Genomic DNA, 22,115 nt, shown 5'->3' with positions numbered 1-22,115 from the left:
CCCACTAAAGTGCTCCACTCCATCCTCCTCTGGATTCTTATGCCATTCTTCTTCTCCAGCAGCCATTAAACCTGTCCCCACATCTTTGGGATGTGATTTTTTTTAAAGTTGAGAAAATCCATTCTCAGGGAGAACATGGAAATTGTGTACAAGTAACATCGACGGTGATGATGCTGGAGCTGTGATGTAGCGGTACTAACTGCTGTATCATATGGCCAGCCACCTTTGGTAGGTTTACTGTCTAGGAAAGAGAGATCAATTTCAAGCTCACTCTCAACCAAACGCTTGACTAAATTGGTGTCAGCTTTCATCAAACAAATGCACCCTATCAGGCTTCTAGTGCTACAGATGTTCCATTTTGCATACATGTTATTCTTCTAATATGGTTTAACGCATTTGTAGTCTCTATCATAGATCTCATTATGAGCACTGCTGTGTGAATGATTCTGTCACAAGGTCCACAGACTGTACAACAGGCTTTAATTAGCTTAAACGTACCCAGTACACAGTATACTGCTGGCTCCACATGTCTGACTGTCCCCAAAGGGGCCGGCTCATCTTTATGCAGGCCGGTAATTGACAACTGGCAGGTGGGGCCAGCCTCCCAGGTTGCCTACCTGCAAGGCAGTGGTTGCCCCTGCAGTAGGCTGGTAGGAGCATGGCCAGTGTAATGATCATATTACCACACTCATAGCAATACCTTGATGTGACTCCAGCAAGCCATTACCTATGTCTATCATTGTGTCAGTTACATCTCTCTCCAGTTTCACACATTAGAACAGTAATTGCTGTTTAAAAGTAATATAAAGGATACAAAGCACTTAGGGACATCTAGTAATCATCAAAACATGAATAAATGCAAGTCCTCCTTTAATTTAGAGATATAGAACAGTAACAGGCCCTTCCAGTTTCATTCTGTAGTATCCTTTAATATCCATTTTGACCTGTCCAAGAGAGAAAATGTGTTAAAGAATGCCATGCAATTATTTTGGGTGATGTAGCTATGTAGTCCTGCTTAAAAAGCTGATGGTGCTTATGAGTTATGACATTTGGTGCAGTGAAAAGTATTGACATATTGAATTGTTAGGTACAAGTTCTGATTATATACGATTATTAATAGGAAGATGAAGGTAATGTGCGTGAATTGAGCAACATTTGAGGCCATTATCTTAAAGGTACTGAATTTTAGGATGGGTGCAACAATGGAGTACCTGTTCATAGAACTGAGGGACCTTTTCATAGAACTGAGGGACACAAAATCTTGTTAAAAAAATGAATTATGCTGACAAAAGATTAGAAATTTAAAGGCATTGTAGAATGTATAAACAAATAATTATTCAAAAAAGGGCAAATAAAGCAGGTGAAAGTTTTACAGTTTGATATGAACTTTATCTACATAGGCCATGTACACCAGTGGTTTACAAACTTTTTCTTTCCACTCACATAAGTAATCCCTATGCCATCGGTGCTCTGTGATTAGTAAGGCATTGCTTAAGGTGGTACGTGAGTGGGAAGGGAAGGTTGAGAACCACTGCTCTAGATCCAAATGTTATTGAAATATTTTGCTTGAGAAAAATTGTAATTGGCCCATTCCTTTTGGAGTTATGAAACCATGCACATAACGAGTCAATTAGCTACGATTAAAACAGTGGTTTTCAAACTTTTTCTTTTTGCCCACATACCACCTGAAGTAATCCTTTACAGACTCTAGAATTCTGTAGAACAGACTCATGGGCATTCTGCACAGTGCATGAAGCCAGAAAGCTACCATGGTAAACTACAATTATTATCTATTATAAAATATATTAAGAATATCTGTAATAATCTTGACAAGTCCAACGCCCTCTCAAGTGTTTAGGGCATTTTTTGCTACTACAGTGTGATTTTACATTATATTCCCTTAAACACAAACCCCCTTGCAGAAAAAAGTGTTCATAGTCTTTATAGACCTATAAGTTTTTAGTGCTTTCCATGTTCTAAGTTCTATCTTCAATAGGTGAGCATTTCAGTTAAAACAGTTCAAAAGAAAAAAATATTTCATATGTTGAATCTTTGAGAGACAGCAAGAGAGAGAGAGAGAATTTCAAGCCAATGAAAGAGCAATAAAACATTAATTCTCTCTATTTTTTTCAATGATGATGCCTGGCTCATTGCTGTTTCATTCATTGACCATATCTTCACAGGGTATAAATTACATTTTAAAATGAGTCTCCTGGTCTACTACTGAAACTCATATGGGAGACTCTCAGGACTCCCAGAAAAATGGAAGTTGTGGTTTGCTGTCACTTTGGCATTTCTTTCAAAGGTTTCCAGTTTTCATGCCAAAAATAGATTTTGGTGAGGAATAGCCATTTGGCCCAAATAATTCAGTCATGCTGAATTTCTGGAAATCAAAATAATGACTGCAGACATTGTAAATCTGAAATAAAAACAGAAAATGTGAGAAACTTCCAGCAAGTCAGGCTTGAGTTATGAGAGGAGATTGGATAGACTGGGGCTTTATTCCCACGAATGAATGAGGCTGAGCAATGACTGCAGAGAGGGCTAGAGGTAAGAAGGATGATCATAGTCTTTTTCCCCAGGGTAGGGGGGCCTAAAGCTAGAGGTCATAGATTTAGATGAGAGGAGAAAGATTTAAAAGGGACCTAAGGCAAGTTTTCCACAAACAGTGGTGGGGAGTTAAACAAGAAAATGTGCAGGTGCTGAGAGTAAATATGCTGGAGAAATGTAGCAAGTAGGAAGTAAAAGATAACCAGCATTGTGGGCCTGAACCCTTCATCACGAATAAGGAAAAACAGATAGATTTTGGAATAAAAAGGTGAGGGAAGAGGGAGGAGGGGGAAGGGGTTGAGCACAGGCTAACAGGTACTCCTAGACAGGCACAGGGATGGAAGGAAAATAGGGGGTTATGGGGTAGGGAGGGTTTAGTACTTTCTTTAAGGAATATATGGGTCAGCACACATCGAAGGCCGAAGGGCATGTACTGTGCTGTAGTTTTCTATGTAAGAGGTAATAAATCGATATAGGTGGAAGAGTAGAAGAGAAAGAAGCTGATACATGATAGGGGAGAGGGCAGGAAGCTAACAAGTGGGGGGGAGGGTGCGGGGCTCTCTGATAGGAGAAGGAAGGGAAGGTGATGGGGAGCTGGAGGAAAGGAGATGGAGGGATTGGGAAAGAGGAAGACCAGGGGAGGGGTTTAACAGAAATTGGAAAAGTTTTTATTAATGCTGTCTGGTTGGAGATTGCCAAGACAGAATACAAGGACAGTCGTGGGGATGTGGAACGAACTGCCAGAGAAAATGGTAGAGGTGGGTACAATTCCAACACTTAAAATACATTTAGATGGGCAGGTGTTTGGTTGCATGGTTAAGTAGGGTCAAAGACCCTGTTTCCATGCAGTATAACTCTATGAACACACCTGGAAAGAAAAACCGAGTTAATGTTTCAGGTTAAAGACCCTAGCTCTCAGTTTTGACAAAGGGCTTTTGGCCTGAAACATTATCTCTGTTCGCCTTTTTATTGATGCTGCCTGACCCACTGGGCGTTTCTTGAATTTTCTGGAAATGACTGATACGACGATAGAAAACCTTTGGCAGAATGAAGTAGAATCTTCAGATCTTTATGAGATTTTCCCAGACATTCTCAGTTAACATCCCTCGATGTTCTCCTGACTTCCTCCTGAAGTCCATAATCATCTCCTTGGCTTTGCTAACATTTAGTGCAAGGATTTTGCACGTGGTGTCATTAGCAAATTTGGAGATAGCATTTGAATTGTGCCTGGTCACACAGTCATGGATGTAGAGTGAGTCGAGCAGTGGGCTAAGCAGGCATCCTTGATGTGTGCCTGTGTTGATTGTCAGTGAGAAGGAGATGTTGTTTCCCTTTCGTACTGACTGTGGTCTTCCATTTGGGAAGTCAAGGATCTAGTTGCAGAAAGGGGTGCAGAGGCCCAAGGTTTGGAGCTTGTTGACCAGCACTGAGGAAATAATGGTGTTGAAGGCTCAGCTGTAGTTGATGAAGAGCAACTGTATGTATGAGTTGCTGTCTTCTAGGTGATTCAGAACAGAGTGGAGATCCAGTGATATTGCATCTGCTGTGGAGTGATTGTGGTAATGGGGGAATTGCAGTGGGTCTAGTCCTTTGCTTAGGTACCTGTTAATTCTGGCCATGACCAACCTCTCAAAGTATTTAATCATAGTAGATATTAATGCTACTGGGCAAAAGTCACTGAGGCAACTCACTCTGCACTTCTTCAGTATTGGGATGATTGATGCCCTTTTGATGCAGGTGGGTACCTCTGACTGCAACAATGAGAGATTAAAAATGTTCGTGAACACTCCAGCTAATTGATTGGCACAGATTTTCAGTACTTTGCCAGATATGCTGACAGGTGGACAAGGTGGATAAGAGTGAAAATTTGCACTTGTAATTCTTGCATGATAGGAGGAATATAACCTTTTTTCACTGAACATTAATTTTAATTATATCTTCACAATTTCCAAATTAATTTTAATGAAACTGTGAATGATTTTATTGAAAATTGTTCAATGATGAGCCCCATTCCTTTCAGTAGAATGTCTGAAACAGTGGTCATAGAAACATAGAATCATAGACAAACAGGTGTAGGAGTAGGCCATTTGGCCCTTCAAGCCTACACCGCCATTCATTATGATCATGGCTGATCAGTGCCTGGTTCCTGCCTTCTCCCCATACCCCCTAATTGCCTTGGTCACAAGGGCCAAATCTAATCTACACTTAAATATTGACAGGGAACTGGGCTCAACTACTTTCTGTGGCAAAGAATTGCACACATTTACCACTCTCTGAGAGAAGAAATGTTTCCTCATCTCAGTCCAAAAATATTTCCCCCTTATCCTTAAACTATGGTCCCTGGTTCTGGTTTTTCCCAGCATTGGAAACAACATTCCTGCGTCTAGTCTGTCTAAAACCTTAAGAATTTTTAAAGTTTCTATAAGATCCCCCCTCAATCTTCTAAATTCCAGAGAATACAAGCCTAATCTATCCAACCTTTCTTCATATGAGAGTCCCTCCTTCCCCAGAATCAGCCTAGTGAACCTTTTCTGGACCCCCTCCAAGGCAAGAATCTCCTTCCTCAGATAAGGCGACCAAAACTGCTCGCAGTACTCCAGGTGTGGTCTCACCAAGGCCCTGTACAGCTGCAGCAGGATCTCGGTAATCTAAGAGAACATTCACTTTTTTAGACTACATAGTCGAGCTTCCTGATGTTCTATCAAAATAAAAATACGGTGAGTATTTATTGAAAAAAGTGAACAATAAAACATATGGAGACACAATAATACCACAGTGTTAAAATCTTTACAGAGGTCTACTGGCTAGCCAATAGCGATCGTAACCCAATATTGGCATCATGAGGTGCCTACATGCTCTAAATAAGGCTGCAAGATTTTTAGGAAGGTGTTATATCCCTTCCTAAGATTGTATGTGACCTTTTCAAATGGGATGCAGCTATTCATCTCTGAAAACCACCTATCTATGAGTAGATGGGAATCAGACTTCCATGTTACTGCTATGCACTTTCTGGCCACACATAAGGCAATTACTGTGAATTTAATTTGAGAATTAGTTAGTGATCTACCAACCATGGTAAAGTTCCCCAGAAGATGAAGCTCTGTGTCTACTGGGAAGGTGACTCCAGTGCAGTAAGACATTCTCATACACCAATCCCCTTACAGTAATAACATTTGTAATTGTGGTTGTTACCTGTTAACTTTTGTTATTCATGTAGAAAGCCCACCAAATTCATCTAAATTCCTACATTTATTAGTCTCTTACCTTTCAAAAATATTTGTGATTTTTATTATTCCTAGCAACTAGTTTCAAAATTCTCTACATTATATCCATTTGCCACGGCCTCTCCCCAATCATTTACTATGAACAGAATGAGGCCTCTCTGTAATCTCCTCATCACAGCTTATTAATCATCTTTGCTATGCATAGTGAACAAACTTGTACATATTGACTTCAGACATCCCATATGTGTACAGGAAAACTACGCATAAATAGAAAGCATCGAATGTTATAGACGAGGTTCAAAGAGGTGAAACTCTGCTGCACTTGGAAAGGTTCTTGAGTCCCTTGGATGAAGCCACTGGCATTGCACCTCTTTTGGTTTCAGGGGATGTTTCAGAGGTGGGTGGGAAGGAATAAGAAAGCCAGTGAGTCGTAAAGAGCAGTCCTTGTGGAAACCAGAAAGATGGGGAGAATATATGACAGATATAGTAAAGAGTAGATAGCTTCAAATTCTTAAGAATAAATATCTCCATTGACCTGACCTGGGACAAGCACATGGATGCAACAGGCAAGCAAGTGCACCAATGCCTCTATTTTGTTAAATGACAAAGGGAGTTCAGCTTGTCCCCCCTTCCCCCTACCCCACCCCATCCCTCAATGACTACTACTTGTGCACCATTGCTTCTTGGATGCTTAAAATTAGAAAAAAACTATAGAAGGTAGTGGATGCAGCTCAGAACACAATAAAAACTTCCTTCCTCTCCATGGACTCCACCAACATCTCCTGTTGTCTAGGAAAGGCTGTCAACATACATAAATTCATTTGGTAACGTACTCTGATTGTCATTATAGGAACTAATACGATGTGACAATAAGAACTTGTTCTTATACTCTGCTCTAGGTGTTAAAATCACGGCTACCTAATCCGCATACATGCTGAGAAACATTGGGAATTTCTTAGCTGTGAACATTGTCCTACAACATTGCTTAGTGTCCATGAACATCTCAAAGAAATTAAAAATTCATTAATCTATTGAAATGTTTACTACTTTATATTGTTGATTGAAAAGGGATGAATAGAAAGACTAATAACTAATTTTCATCTTTTAAGACAAAGTTATCAAAGAAAAGGATGAACAATTAAAATTAAACAATCACTTCCACAGCTCATCATGGTCAAGATTAGAAACTGGTGATGAATTTAACCTATAGGTTTATACAGTACAGTGAAATAATCAACTACATTAACCCAATGGATCCAAATATTTTATATTGTTTAACTTGAATTGCTTTCAGAATATACACCTGAATACTTGGTATGGGGAGTTTCAGAAAAATATATTATTTCATTAGTTTTGAAGTCAATGCTAAAATGAGGGATCGATTTTTGACATTTTTTGAATTGTCATAGTTTGCATCAGATATTCCGATTTTCTATCGTGAGGGACAGATATAAAGTAAATTCCTCTATTCTGCTTTCAAACATGCCTGGCCTGTCAAGAATATTCCAATGAGGGGTCATGTGGTTTTGCAACATTTACATATCCGAAACCAACACATCAAACTGCACGTGAGTGAAATTACAAATTTTTTTTGTATCAAATAATCCTTCTACTTAATTAATAAGTAGTTCAAATTTAATTAAAATATATATTTTACAAAGGATGTGAAGATTTATTTTCAATTTCATTAAAATGTTTATGTTTTCCACCTCACTTTTACATTATTTGATCCCCTCTGATGATACACAGTTCTGATATCAATGTAAAAACTAAGACTAGTTTTAATTTAGTTTTCTAATTAATATAAGATTACAACAATAACATATTATCATCCTTTTTATGGTCATACTTAAATCTTGTCACAGCAAGGCAACAACAAAATCATACTGAACCTCTCTCAGCTGCACTACGGCCATAGTTCACTAGAGATGCTGAAAAATACCAATTAAGCAGAATTTTACACTGACAGATCTTGTCAAGTAATTCAAACAAAATTTTTTTTTAGAAGAGTTTTTACAAGCATCAATATGCAGAGTTAATAACCAGGACACAGAACATATCCAACCCTGTCATATTCACGTTTCCTGTATGCACTTACAAACAAAATCTAAATAGGCCTATTTGTGTGATCAAATAAGGAAAAACTCACCACAATGAGGTGAACCTCTGGGCACACACGAAGAGTCTACATTTATGTTGGATCCAAGTAGAAAGATAAGCTGTTAATGGTGAGCCTGAGTCACTGCCTTCATCAACAGTAGCAACAATCCTCAGGCATGTTGAAAACAGCACAAAATGAAACAATCGTTGATAGTTACAACAAAAGATCAGTAAATTATCTGAGCCATAACTTTACACCTTTTTTAAGATAGAACTTGAATCAGTTACGACAAGTTCAGCTGATTATCAGCCTCTGCCCACTAACCATAATACAGAACATTATCACTTAATCTCCTCTTATATTAGCATCGCCAATCCATGTTGATTTTAACTTTCCAGTGCAGGAATTTAAACATGGGAATCATATTAATGTTATCCACTCAGGTAATAACTAAAATATTGGTAAGAAATTTGATGTCAATTGATAACACATTACAGAATGATGTACAAAATAATATTGTGGAGATTTAACAGTTTAGCCAGTACTACAAGTTAAGACAAAATATCAACTAATTTATTTACAGCAGTCTCATGATTGTGAATAGGTTAAATATCATTATAATAGATTTTTTTGTGATGTTGCTTGTCAGATACATATTGACTTGCAAACTAGGATTACTTTCAACCAACCATTATCTAAAATTCACTTTTAGCTATTAGACTAATTTATTACCAAAGAAACATAGACACAACAACACAGAAACAGGACCTTTGGCCCTCCTAGTCTGTTCTAAACTAGTTTTCTGCAGAGTCCCACTGACCTGCACCGTCCATTACCCTCCATACCACTCCCATCCATGTTCCTGTCCAAATTCTTCTTAACGTGCAAGCTGAGCCTGCTTTCACCACTTCAGCTGGCAGCCCTTCCACAATCCCACCACTCTCTGTGTGAACAAGTTCCCATCATGTTCACCATAAACTTTTCCCCTTTCACCCTTAACCCATGTCCTCTGGTTTGTATCTCATCCACCCTCAGTGGAAAAAGCCTATCTGCATTTACTCTGTCGATACGCAACATAATTTTAAATAACTATCAAATCCCCCCTCATTCTTCTATGTTCCATTAACCTTTCCCTATAACTCAGTTCATGAAATCTGGCCAATATCCTAGTAAATCATTTTGGCACTCATTGATGTTAGTTGATGAAAACTACATACAATACTCCATATATGACCTCACGAATGTCCTATACAACTTTATCATAACATCCCCAGTACTATACTCAAAACTTTGAATTATGAAGACCAATATACTAAAAGATCTCTTTACAACCCTATCTACCCATGACACCACTTTCAGGGAACTATGTATCTGTATTTCCAGATTTCTCAGTTCTGCCGCACTCCTCAGTGCCCTACCATTTACTATGTTTTCCTTTCGTGGTTTGTCCTTCCAAAATGCAACACTTGTCTTCATTTTTCTGCCCATTTTTCCAGCTGGTCCAGATTCCTCTGCAAGCTTTGAAAACCTTCTTCACTGTCCACAATGCCTCCGATCTTTGGGTAATCTGCAAACTGCTGATCTAATTTACCACATTATCATCCAGATCATTGATATAAAGCATTTTTATGGTGCAACCCCGCATTAAAGCTGGTTTAATTAAAAACAACATGTGAATTTACCTTTCTATGAAAAAGACCTATAACACAAAATCAAACATTGGCTTCATACAGCAGCATCAGGAACTGTCTTCTGGAACTGAGGGAGGCAGGACCAGTGATGCAGTAGTGCCACCCATCGCCGTGACATCATCCATATGGGCCGTCAAGTGAAACTTGAATATAAACATTCCCTCCCATCCAAAACATCAAAAAACTTCAGCCTTCACTAATATGAACAGAGTAATGATGTGATTAACGTGAACACACTGAACACTTTAAAACTTGTGCTCCTGAGTTGTGGGCTGACAACTCATCACAATGTCTTCAGCTCACCCCTTTGCAGCCGCTTTCAGTGCCATTGCCTTTATGGTTGAGGTGGAGAGAGTCACTCCACCTATAAGTAGACAGATTGGAGTTCGCCTGCTGAATCTGCCCTTGGAGTTTTATGAAGGTAAGTGAAGTGATGTAAAGATGAAGAATATCTGCCTTTACATTCACTTTTTACTCTATGAAAAGGCCTATAGATGACAAACAACAAAAGTCCCAGCACTAATGCTTGAGGTACACTATTAGTCACAGGCCTCCAGTCTCAGAAGCAATCATCCAATTTCTGGCTTCTCCCATATAGCCAATGTTGAATCCAGTTTACTGAGCATCTGAACCTTCCTGGCTAACCTCCCATGTGGAAATTTGTCAAAGGCCTTACTAAGGACAATGTAGACAACATCCACAGCCCTTCCTTCATCAACTTTCCTGGTAACCTTGAAAAATTTCTATCAGATTAGTTAAACAGGACCTACCATGCACAAAGTCACATTAACTATCCCTAATCAGTCCTTGGCTATATAAATACTTGTATATCAGATCTTGTAGAACATCTTCCAATAGTTTACCTACCACTGACATCAGGCTCACCGGCCTATAATTTTCAGGGTTACTTTTGGAGTCTTTTTAAGCAACAGAACAACATGTGCTACCCTCCAATCCTCCAGCAACCATGGCTAAGGAATTTTTAAATATTTCTGCCAGACCCCCTGCAATTTCTACACTAGCTTCCCTCAAGGTCTGAGGGAATATCTTGTCAGGCCCTGGGGATTTATCCACCCTTATTTGCTTCAAGACAGCAAGCATCTCCTCCTCTTTAATCTGTATAGGTTCCATGAACTCATTGCTTGTATTCCTAACTTCCCTTGACTGCCATTTTACTGAGACAATAATTATGAAGACAAACCATTTAAGATCTTCCGCCATCTCTTTGCCTCCTTCAAAAGGTCAAATTTTGTCCCTTACAATCCTTTTGCTTCTAAATACCTGTAACAAAGCCCTTAGTATTTTCCTTCACATTGTCTGCCAAAGCAATTTCATGTCTTCTTTTAGCCTTCCTGATTTTTTCTTGAGTCTTTACTTGCATTTTTAATACTCCACAAGAATCTCATTTGCTCCATGTTGCCTATACCTGCTATATACCTCTCTCTTCTTCCAAACCAGATACCAATATCCCTCAAAAACCAAGGTTCACTATGCTTGTTAACTTTGCCTTTAATCCTGACACGAACATACAAACTCTATACTCTCATATTTTTACTTACCTTGCACATCCTTGCCCGAAAACAACTTATCCCAATTCGTGGATTCTAGATCCTTTTTCATTTCCTGAAAATTGGCCTTTCTTCATTTGAGAAATTCAACCCGACACCAAGATCTATCCTTCCCCATAATTAACTTGAAACTAATGATAGTATGATCACTGGACCCAACATATCCTCATACTTCTGTCACCTGTCCTGTCTCGCTCTCTAATAGGAGATCCAGTATTTCATTCTCTCTAGTTGATACCTCTATATGTTGATTTAGAAAACTTTTCTGAACATATTTGACAAACTGCAAGCCATTCAGTGCTTTAACGGTACTGGAGTGCCAATCAATATGTGGAAAGTTAAAATCTCCTACTATCACAAACTTATGTTTCCTACAGCTGTCTGCTATCTATAAATTTATTCCTCCAATTCTTGTTGACTATTGAGCAGTTTATAATACAACTCCATGAATGTGGTCATACATTTCCTGTTCCTCAGCTCCACTCATATAGGCTCAGTAGATCAGCTCTCTGGTCTGTCTTGCCTGGGCACATCTGTGATAGTTTCTCTGACGAACAATGCCACTTCTTCCTCTTTCATTGCTCCCACCCTCAGCCCACCCTACTCTATCACGCCTGAAACAACAGAAGCCTAGAGGACATTGAGCTGCCAGTCTTGAACCTCTTGCTACTAAGATTCACTAATGGCCACAATGTCATAATTCCACGTGCCAATCCATGTTCTAAGCTTGTCTGCCTTTCTGGCAATACTTCTTGCATTGAAAATAGATGCACCTGAGAAAACCACCTCCCCCCACCCTGGAGCAGCTCTAGCAAACCTTTCCGCAAGGATATTAGTCTCCCTCCAGTTCAGATACAAACCGTCCATTGGAATAGGTCCAACCTTCCCGCCAAGAGAGCACAATGATCCAGAAACCTGAAGCTCTCTCTCCTGTACCATATCTTTAGCCACACGTTAAGCTGCATTATACTGTACTATTTCTAACCTCACTAGCATGTAGCAATCTTGAGATCACAACCCTGATCTTCAACTTTGTGTCTAACTCCCTGAACCCTCTTTGCAAGACCTCATCAACCTTTCTACCCACATCATTGGTTCCCTATATGGACCATGACATCTGGCTGCTCATCCTTCCTCCTGAGAATGCTGTGAACTCGATTTGAGATATCTTGGACCCTGGCATCATGGAGGCAACAAACCATCCAGGATTCTCAATCTATTCCTCTCTTATTAGTTCCCCCAACTATGGAATCCCCTATCACTACAGCTTGCCTCTTCTCTTCCCTTCCCTTCTTAGCTACAATACAAGACTCCTTGCCAGAGTCCTGATTGCTGTGGCTTGTCCCTGGTAGGTGGTTTCCCACCCCACCCAACTCCACCAACAGTATCCAACATGGTATACTTCTGCCTCCTAGGAGTGATAGCGTCCCTGTAACTTCTAACTATCATCCCTCAGCCTTCCAAATGATCCATAGTTCATCCACCTCCAGCTGCAGTTGGATACACTTTCACAGATGAAGTTGTCAGCGATACAGCTGGCTTCCCTGACTACCCACATTCTGCAAAAGGAGCATTTCCCCTGCCCTGGCTGTCATTCCCACTATCTATGACCAGAGGAAAAAAAATACAATATAATCCGTCCTTTCCTGTGCCTACCTGCTGAATCTTTTTTGTTCCTCAAATAGGGTCCTTTTTATTGATCTAGAAAATGAACACAAAAAAGAAATGTCAGACAATGTCTTATTTTTTCCTATAACTTTTCTATTTAGTAAATTATATTTAGGGGTTATTTCATGGTGAATTATTGTTTTCATAGTAATTAAGTTCCCATTATTATCAATTTAGTTAAGGTATGTCTATGGCAAATGGCTACAAAGGTTTGAAGTTAAATATTGACTCTTCTTTCCAAAATGCTTAACATCACAGCTCTCACTATTAAGATTTAATTGATGAATCTCTCCTCATTTCACTAGATTTCTGATTGTAATTCTTTTTGTTATTTTATTCTGCATTATATCTTGTAATTTAATGGATATATGGAACAAAATGAATTTTAACAGGGAACTTGGAAGCTGAATTAAATCAAATGTTTACTTTACAGGTAATGACAAAATCCTACCTCCACGATCGATACAACATATTAAAAAAGATAGTTGAACATAAACATACTGATTAGTAGAGGGCTAACACTGGCAAAAATTAAGTCCAAGAGTTAGAAGGGCCTATGATAGCAATGGTCTAAAGGACAATTTTATAATCACATAATTTCAATCAAATAGACAATAACAATGTACAACAAAGAATTCTGATTCTCTTCGTGATTAGTAATATGATCACTGTTCATTTGTATTCTTTGGCTTGGCTTTGCGGACGAAGATTTATGGAGGGGGTAAAAGTCCACGTCAGCTGCAGGCTCGTATGTGGCTGACAAGTCCGATGCGGGACAGGCAGACACGGTTGCAGCGGCTGCAGGGGAAAATTGGTTGGTTGGGGTTGGGTGTTGGGTTTTTCCTCCTTTGCCTTTTGTCAGTGAGGTGGGCTCTGCGGTCTTCTTCAAAGGAGGTTGCTGCCCGCCAAACTGTGAGGCGCCAAGATGCACGGTTTGAGGCGATATCAGCCCACTGGCGGTGGTCAATGTGGCAGGCACCAAGAGATTTCTTTAGGCAGTCCTTGTACCTCTTCTTTGGTGCACCTCTGTCACGGTGGCCAGTGGAGAGCTCGCCATATAACACGATCTTGGGAAGGCGATGGTCCTCCATTCTGGAGACATGACCCACCCAGCGCAGCTGGATCTTCAGCAGCGTGGACTCGATGCTGTCGATCTCTGTCATCTCGAGTACTTCGACGTTAGGGATGAAAGCGCTCCAATGGATGTTGAGGATGGAGCGGAGGCAACGCTGGTGGAAGCGTTCTAGGAGCCGTAGGTGATGCCGGTAGAGGACCCATGATTCGGAGCCGAACAGGAGTGTGGGTATTAATATTTATTAATGATAGGTACACAAGACATAACTTCAAACAATGTTGATGGTACAAAACGTGGAAATGTGAACAAAGGCAATTGTCGGGAAAGTGAAATGAGCAGACACTGAAATTTAACACTGAGATTTGTGGCATGATGTATTTAGGAAGAAGACCAGATAGGCTAACTAGGGCAAATTTAATGGGAGTGCAAGGACAGACAGATCTCTGGGAAAAATCTTTAATATTGACATGTCAAGTTGATCAAAGATCAAAAAGGATGTAGGATCTTTGTATTTTAAAGTAGAGGCATTGAGTGCTGAAATCAAGAAGATAGTTTGCCTAATATGTTTTTAAACTTTAAAACATTATTGTGGGTCCCTCTTGTGTCATTTATGAAGACTACATTGTTAATTGTGAACTTTAATCGCATGCTGCATAGAATTGCACTGCGTGGAAACTGACATTGCTGCTCTCTATTGATGTGTTGACTGCTCTTGCATTTGCCCAAATATAATGAAACACTCCTGCAAGAGATATGTTCTTTGGAGACCACCTGGACTACTCAGGGCTATGACCAGATACTCCTAAAAGGAAGGGTCCAGGAAGATGTCTGTAAGAACTTTATTTCTGAGCACCTGTGGAAACCTACAATGCAGGCAAATGCATGTGCTAATTCTCACTTTGTGGAAACTGATGATTCAGGCAAAGGTCACTTGCCAATTCTGATAGGTATTGTGGTTGACAGAGAAGATGAAGAAATATTCTTCTTCTGGTATATAAAGTTTGAATGACCTCAACAATAGAGCAGTAAACTGCAGACCTGTCACAGCAGCAACAACCTGAAATAATCCCAAATCCAGAGTGACCATAACCCTAAACTCTACGGGCAAACTGACAAGACACCCAAGTGAAGTTACATTTGAGGTTAAGTTGACCTTTTAAATAAGGTTTGAGGTAAAATGGATTTTAGTGAAGCTGAAAATCTCAATGCAGGTGCATTTTCTATGTTATGCCACAGATCGTACAAATTATGAGAGTTTTATGCCAGAAAAATCCCAGGAAATACCATTGTAGAATGAACAGAAGAATTTCCTATTGCAAGTCTTTGATTACATACCAAATCTCCTCAACCTCCTCATGAAGTATTGCCTTCTTCGTGAATGCACCGACATGGAGATTCTCAGAGATGTTGACACCCAGGAACTTGGTTCTTAAGCCTTTCCACTGCTGACTCCTCAATGAAGCTGGCTCGTGTTCTCCTGATTTCCCCTTCCTGAAGTCCACAATCAGTTCCTTCACTTTGCTAATGTTGAGTGCAAGGTTATTGATGTGGCACCACTCAACTAGTTGATCTATCTCCTCCTGTAAACCTCCTCTTTGCTGTATGTGATTCTGCCGACTACTGTGGTATCATTGGCAAATTTGTAGATGGCATTTGAATTGTGCCTCGCCACACAGACATGGGTGTATAGTAAGTAGAGCAGTGGGCTAAGCATGCATCCTTGAGGTGCGCCTGTGTTGATCATCAATGAGGAGGAGATACTTCCAATTCATACTGACTGAGGTCTTCCAATGAAGAAGTCAAGGGTCCAGTTGCAGAGAGGGGTGCAGAGACTCAGGTTAAAATATTCTGATATTTTCAATTTATATTTATCCTCAAACATTGGACTATGCTTAAACAAATAAAATGATTTGCCATTGAGGATCATAAAATCTTCTAATTCATGTGACTGACTGTTAAATGGTCCTACAATTGGATATAATGACTCATTTTTTTTTTTGCTAACATTTTCAATGTCTGGAAGTGATTAGGTAGGCCTTGCACTTTTTATTTTTAATGTGTTTCTTCATCAATGTTCTGCCCCAAACCCTGGCACATTGAGTTCTGTAAGGTAACCTTGAGCAATGGGTAATGTTGCACTGAGATTTTCCTTTTACTAGGCTAGTCTTAATCTTCTAATAAATGCTGCTTCGTCAGCTTTGTATAATTCTTCTAAATCTTATTAGAACTAGCCCCATCTATAAGCCCTAATCAGCATAAAAATAGATCAGATGCAATCAGTGAAAGCATGAGAAATAGGAGATGATATAGTAATGGAAATCTAATATTCTGAAGGGCATTATTATTTTGATGCATTAAATCCACAATAAGTGTGTTAGACAGGTAAAACCAGTTGAAAGCAGGTAAATGTGAAATGTCTAGGAACATGAGGACCTTGACTTTGAATGAGATTAAAGTAGTCATTGCACAAAGCAGGTGGTGTGCTCAGCAATGCTGTGACTAAGCATGTGCTGAAGAGGGAGCTGAAGTAACAATTCAGATGGCGATGAGAGCAATGTCAGTCCTGTGCAAATGGATCAAGTTTGGCACAGTGGCAGAGCTGGAAGAACAGCTGACTCCAGTGACCTGGATTCAATCCTGACTGGGCAGTGTTTGCTTTGTTTTTCCCTTGTGGGACAATGTGGGTTTCCCCCAAGTCCTCTAGTTTCCCCCACACCCTATGGTCGTGCTGGTTGGTAGGATAAATGGCCTCAAGAGTGTTGGTGAGTGGAAGAATCTCAGAGGAGTGAGTGGGAATGTGAGGAGAATAACATTAGATTAGTGTAGGATTAATATAAATGGGTATTTAATGGTCAGTATTTACTTGGTGGGCAGAAAAATTCGTTTCTCTGCTGTGTGACTCTATGATTTTAATGTACTGTAACCTAACCTAATGTAATCCAATGTACTATTTCCCAGCACGAAACATCTATCATAGAATAGCAATAACTGGGAATAGATTGATTTTACATTATGTAGGAAAACCAACATTATTGAGTAGATACCAGACACAACACTAAATCATCAGTCCTCTATCCTAGTTAAACAAAAAATATCGGCAGATACATGATGGGCAATCAAATGACTCCACGAGGCAGTAGATTGGAGTCAAAAGGTTTTTATTAGCTTTGACGTTAGCTGGGGCTCAGAGAGCATCTGGCTGGATCTGAACAGGAAGTGATCTGGGGTCAAGGTCTTGGGTATTAGGGAATCTCCTGGGAAGGGTCAGAGGGAAGGAAGGGGCAGTCCAGGCCAGTACATACAGTTATTACAGAGGTGTAATACCTCATACCACCACATTCACCCTTTCTTTTAAATGAAAGTCCCATGGATTGAACTTGGGTTCTATCTTTATTTACAATTGTTCTGAGAATCACACAATATTCCATGTGAATTTTACAAATTCAGTCTCTCAGGCGGCGTTCTGCTTCTGGTGGAGTGCCACAAGGCTGGTTGGCCTGCCGGAAATCCGTCTGCCTGTTGAGTGTCCCACTTTGGACCATCTGGTGGCACAGTGGACGTTGCTGATTGCGCCTCTTCTGCGGTGGAAGATTGTGGTGTCACTGGTGCTGGTTATTGCCCTCATGGTGCTGATACAGGGAAGAATATAGGTGGTGGCAGTGGTGGTTCATCCTCCATATACCCCCCCCCACCCTTGAAGTCCATACTTAGACGTTTGAAGGGTTTGGTGGCCTTAATCAGTTGAGCCCTGTCTGGCCAATAGAAGTGCGGCTTACATTCCATGCAGATCGAGCAGTTCTGAGTCCACACCTTGACCTCCTCAACTGTGTAGGGGAGATTGCAGGCCTACACTAGATGGTACATCCTGGTAACCCTGGGGTGACAGAAGAACTCATGAATGGCCATTTGCGCACTGGCGCATGTTCCCTGGGACAGGGCATCGGGTGGCTCGTTGAGCTTCCTGGGCCGGTATGAGATCTGGTAGTTGTAGGTGGACAATTCAGTTTGCCACCTCGATCTTATCATTTTTGATCTTCCCCCACTGTTTATTATTAAACATAAATGCTATGGCTCGTTGGTCCATTAGCAGGATGAAGGATTCACCGGCTAGATACTGTCTCCAATGGTGCACAGCTTCCACTATGGCCTTGGATTCTTTTTCCATGGACCTTGCAGCATCCGAGAGAAAAATGCCACCAGCCTGCCTGCTTGGTTTAGTGTAGCAGCCAGTGCTACATCCGAGGCATCACTTTCCACCTGGAAAGGAATTGATTCATCAACAGCCTGCATTGTTGCCTTGGCAATCTCTCGTTTGATGCTCTCAAATGCTCTCAGGGCCTCTGCGGAGGGAGGTGACTATCTTTACTAGTGGTCGGGCTTTGTCCACGTAATTGGGTACCCACTGTGCATAGTATGAAAAAAATCCCAAACAATGCTTTAATACTTTAAGAGTTTGCGGCACCTGGAGTTCCAGTAGTGGGCACATCCTCTCAGGGTCCGGGGCAATGACACCCTCCTCCACCACATACCCTAATATCACCAATTTAGTAATGCAGAAGACACACTTTTCCTGATTCTATGTCCAATTCAGGGCTTTAGCAGTGGCGAGAAATCTATTGAGGTTGACATCATGTTCCTTCTGCTTTCAACCGCAGATGGTGAAATTATCCAAATAGGGAAAAGTGGCCTTCAATTTGTGGTCATCCACTATGCGGTCCATCTCCCTCTGAAACACGGATATGACATTGGTTAGGCCAAATGGCACCCAGAAGAACTGGTAGAGGTGGCCATTGGGCTCGAAGGCCATGTATAGGCTATCCTCCAGGTGGATAGGGATCTGATGATACAATGACTTCAGGTCAGTGGAGGAGAAGACCCAGAAGTGGGTGATCTCATTCACCATGTCAGTTATGCGGGGCAGGGGGTAGGCACCCAACAAGGTGATCTTGTTGATAGTCTGGCTGTAATCTATCACCATCCTGTGCTTTTCCCCATTCTTTACCTCCACCACCTGTGCCCTCCAAGGCCTGTTGCTTGGCTCTACCACTTGTTCAGCCAGCAGTCAGTGCACTTCAGCTTTAATGAATGCCCTGTCCCTTGAGCTGTATCTCCACCTTTTAGTAGCCACGGGTCTGCAATCCTCTGTGGGTTTTCAAACAGAGGGGGGGAAGGGAAATGCGCAGAGTGGACAGCCTGCAAGTCTGGGGCATGTCCATGGGCGGGACTTCTTTAAACAGTTCTCTTTGCACTGTTAGTGAAGGGAGAGGCCCGTCAAGTTGCATCATGACACTCTTCATCTGGCACTGAAAATCTAGACCTGGTGCACAGAGGTGGGACATCACTAATAATTTAAAATGTTTATATTTTACTTCCTGGACCTTTAGGGTCACCAAACAGTAAACTTTAATGCGAGTGCCATGAGACTTTTCTGCCAAGGAGATGTAGCAATCAATGAGATATTCAGTGTGAGAGAGAGCTTTTGGACAAGGCTTGCACTGGTAAAACTCTCCATGGTCCCCATGTCGAACAGACAACTCACCCATTACATGTTCACCTCCATGCTCATCATCGACCTGGCCAGCTGATGGGGTCTGTCTTGATCGAGTTGGATGGAGGCCAAAGTCAGCTCTTCACTGGATTCATTGCCATTCATTGCTGCTGCCATTCGGAGTAGAAGGTGGCTGCCCTTGGGATCTTGAAGATGGCCGCTGCCGTGGCTTGCACGAGTTGTGGACCAGAAGAGAAGCTGGACGTGACATCTCCGAAGTACAGACGCAAGATGGTCATGCCCTGCCGTCACACAAGGTTAATACATCCCTGACAATCCTGTAGGCTCTGTTCCCGACCAATGAGAACAACAGTCTGAATTTCTCAAGGTCGCTCAATATCTCACGCATTAGCATGTAGTCCAGCTAACTGTGCTGCCATCTTTCAAATCAGAGGGAGGACTCGAGGTCCTTTAGGTCAAAGTCCAACTTCTCCACCCTGATTGCTCGTTGCATTGCAGTGGCGACCAAAAGCTACTAAAATTGATGGGCATTCAAGGGACTCCATGAGGAAGTAGATCGGAGTAAAAGGATTTTATTAGCTTAGACATTAGCTGGTGCTCAGAGAGCATCTGACCTGGATCCGAGCAGGAAGTGATCTGGAGTCAAGGTTTTGGGTCAGGACCTTTATTAAGGAATCTCCTGGGAGGGGTTGGAGGGAAGGAAGGGGTGGTCCAGGCCAGTACATATAGTTATTACAGTGGTGTAATACCTCATACCACCACAATACTGGAGTCAAGTGCAATACACAAAAGTGCTGGAGAAACTTAAGAGGTTACACAGCATCAAAGAAAGTAAAAGGCAATCAACGTTTTGGGCCTTCGTCAGGAATCAAGAAAAACAGGCATATGCCTGAATATAAAGGTGGGGAGGGGAGGGAGGAAGAGGGGTGAGGAGGGATGAAAGTGAAAGGGTAGGAGCATAGACTGACAGGTAAAAGGTGATAGTTGTATACAGCTGGGAGTAGAAGCGAAAGAAGTTGATAAGTGATTGGAGGAGAATGAAGAGGGCTAAGATGGGTGGTTCTGTGATAGGAGAAGGAAGATGGGGAGCTGGAGGTAAGGAGCCAAGGGATAAAGGAAAGAGAGAGACTGGAGGAGGGGTTAATGGAAATTGGAGGTCAATGTTAACGCTGTCTGATTGGAGATGGCAGAGACAGGATATAAGGTGTTGTTCTTCCAATAGTACCTGAAGCCATTGACAGACATATCAGTATCATAATTGTGTGGAATTTAAACTTGAATTAATATCTGTTTTTCCAGATTCTTGATGAAGAGCTCAGACCCAAAATGTCGATTGTCTTTTTACTTCCGTTGGATGCTGTATGACCTGTTAAGTTTCTTCAGCATGTTTGTGTTTGTCATTCAATATCTTACTTAGATTTTATAAAGACCTAAGCTTCCGAGAGGATGGGGTGGACTTCAGGAGCTAGAGGGTTGCAACCCTGTGACTAACCTGTACGTTTTCCAATATGGCTCAGTTTTGGATGGCTCCTTAAAGAAATGATCCTTATCACAAAAATACTGATTCAAGCAAATTTTAACTTCGACCATTTTTACAACTATAGTGATTAATAATGTTTTGTGGTGAATCTGAAAAGTATTCAAATTGTTCTTAAAAATGCAATGTCTAATCCCTGTTCCTTTCATATCAGAGGCACTTCTCCAATTTGGTTGGCCGGGATTTTAAGGCTGTACTTAAAAATTAAAATCTACAGTGAAAGTTCCTTCAGGAAATTGCCAAATGGATATTTAACCAACACATAATAGGCAGTGTCAAAAGACAAAGGAGGAAAAACCCAACACCCAACCCCAACCCACCAATTTTCCCTTGCAACCGCTGCAACCGTGTCTGCCTGTCCCACATCGGACTTGTCAGCCACAAACGAGCCTGCAGCTGATGTGGACATTACCCCTCCATAAATCTTCGTCCGCGAAGCCAAGCCAAAGAAAGAATAGGCCACCCAAACTGTGAGATATGCTTTTTCTGTAAGCTAGAAACAAGCAGAGAATTAAGCAAAATTTACAGATCTGCACCTCAAGTTGTCTCTAAATGTAACAGAGAGAATTTATTCTTTCCATTTTATTCCAAAACTTCAAGTAGACTGTGTCTATAGACACCTTCAGCTATGTAGTGATTGACAACTTTCCACATACTCATGTCTTTCGGGATACCTTGTAAAACCCTGCACAGTCAGTACATTCATTGCCATCTTCTTGTATCATGGACATTATTTCTGTGGTCTTTGTTCTCTGGGCAGTACAATTAGCATAGCAATGGTATTACAGTGTAAGTGACCCAGGTTCGAATCTTGCACTTTCTGTGAGGAGTTTATATGTTCTCCCCATGATGTGCATGAGTTTTCTCCAGGTGATCAGGTTTCCACCCACCCTCCAAAATTCAGTTATTTATTTTTTTCAGATTTATTTGTCAGAGTGCATACATGACGTCACATACAATCCTGAGATTATTTTGCTTGCAGGCGAGGTAGAATTACCACTTATTGGTAACGCAAAGAAGTATATTCAACTTACACATGTAAACAAATAAAGGAATGTAAACAAACTGACTATACAATACAGAGAGAAAAAAAAAGTGCTAAAGTAAGAGTCCTTAAATGTGTCCCTGATTGAGTTTGTTGTTGAGGAGACCGATGGTGGAGGGATAGCAGCTCTTCCTGAATCTGGTGGTG

The 22,115-nt window shown here is 41.0% G+C and overlaps 1 protein-coding gene across 1 annotated transcript in view; it reads right to left on the bottom strand.

The window, feature by feature from the left end:
• Positions 1-8,708, bottom strand: part of cnga1b (cyclic nucleotide gated channel subunit alpha 1b) — a 48,128-nt gene extending 39,420 nt beyond the window's left edge. Inside the window, 1 exon segment of the mRNA XM_069923091.1 lies at positions 8,696-8,708. Within this exon segment, the coding sequence (XP_069779192.1) occupies positions 8,696-8,708 (13 nt within the window).
• Positions 8,709-22,115: the final 13,407 nt, after the last annotated feature.

This window comes from Narcine bancroftii, chromosome 3 (genome assembly GCF_036971445.1).
Source record: "Narcine bancroftii isolate sNarBan1 chromosome 3, sNarBan1.hap1, whole genome shotgun sequence".
NCBI lineage: Eukaryota > Metazoa > Chordata > Chondrichthyes > Torpediniformes > Narcinidae > Narcine > Narcine bancroftii.
Note: the sequence above shows the minus strand (reverse complement) of the source record. Positions and strands in the feature narration are given on the sequence as shown.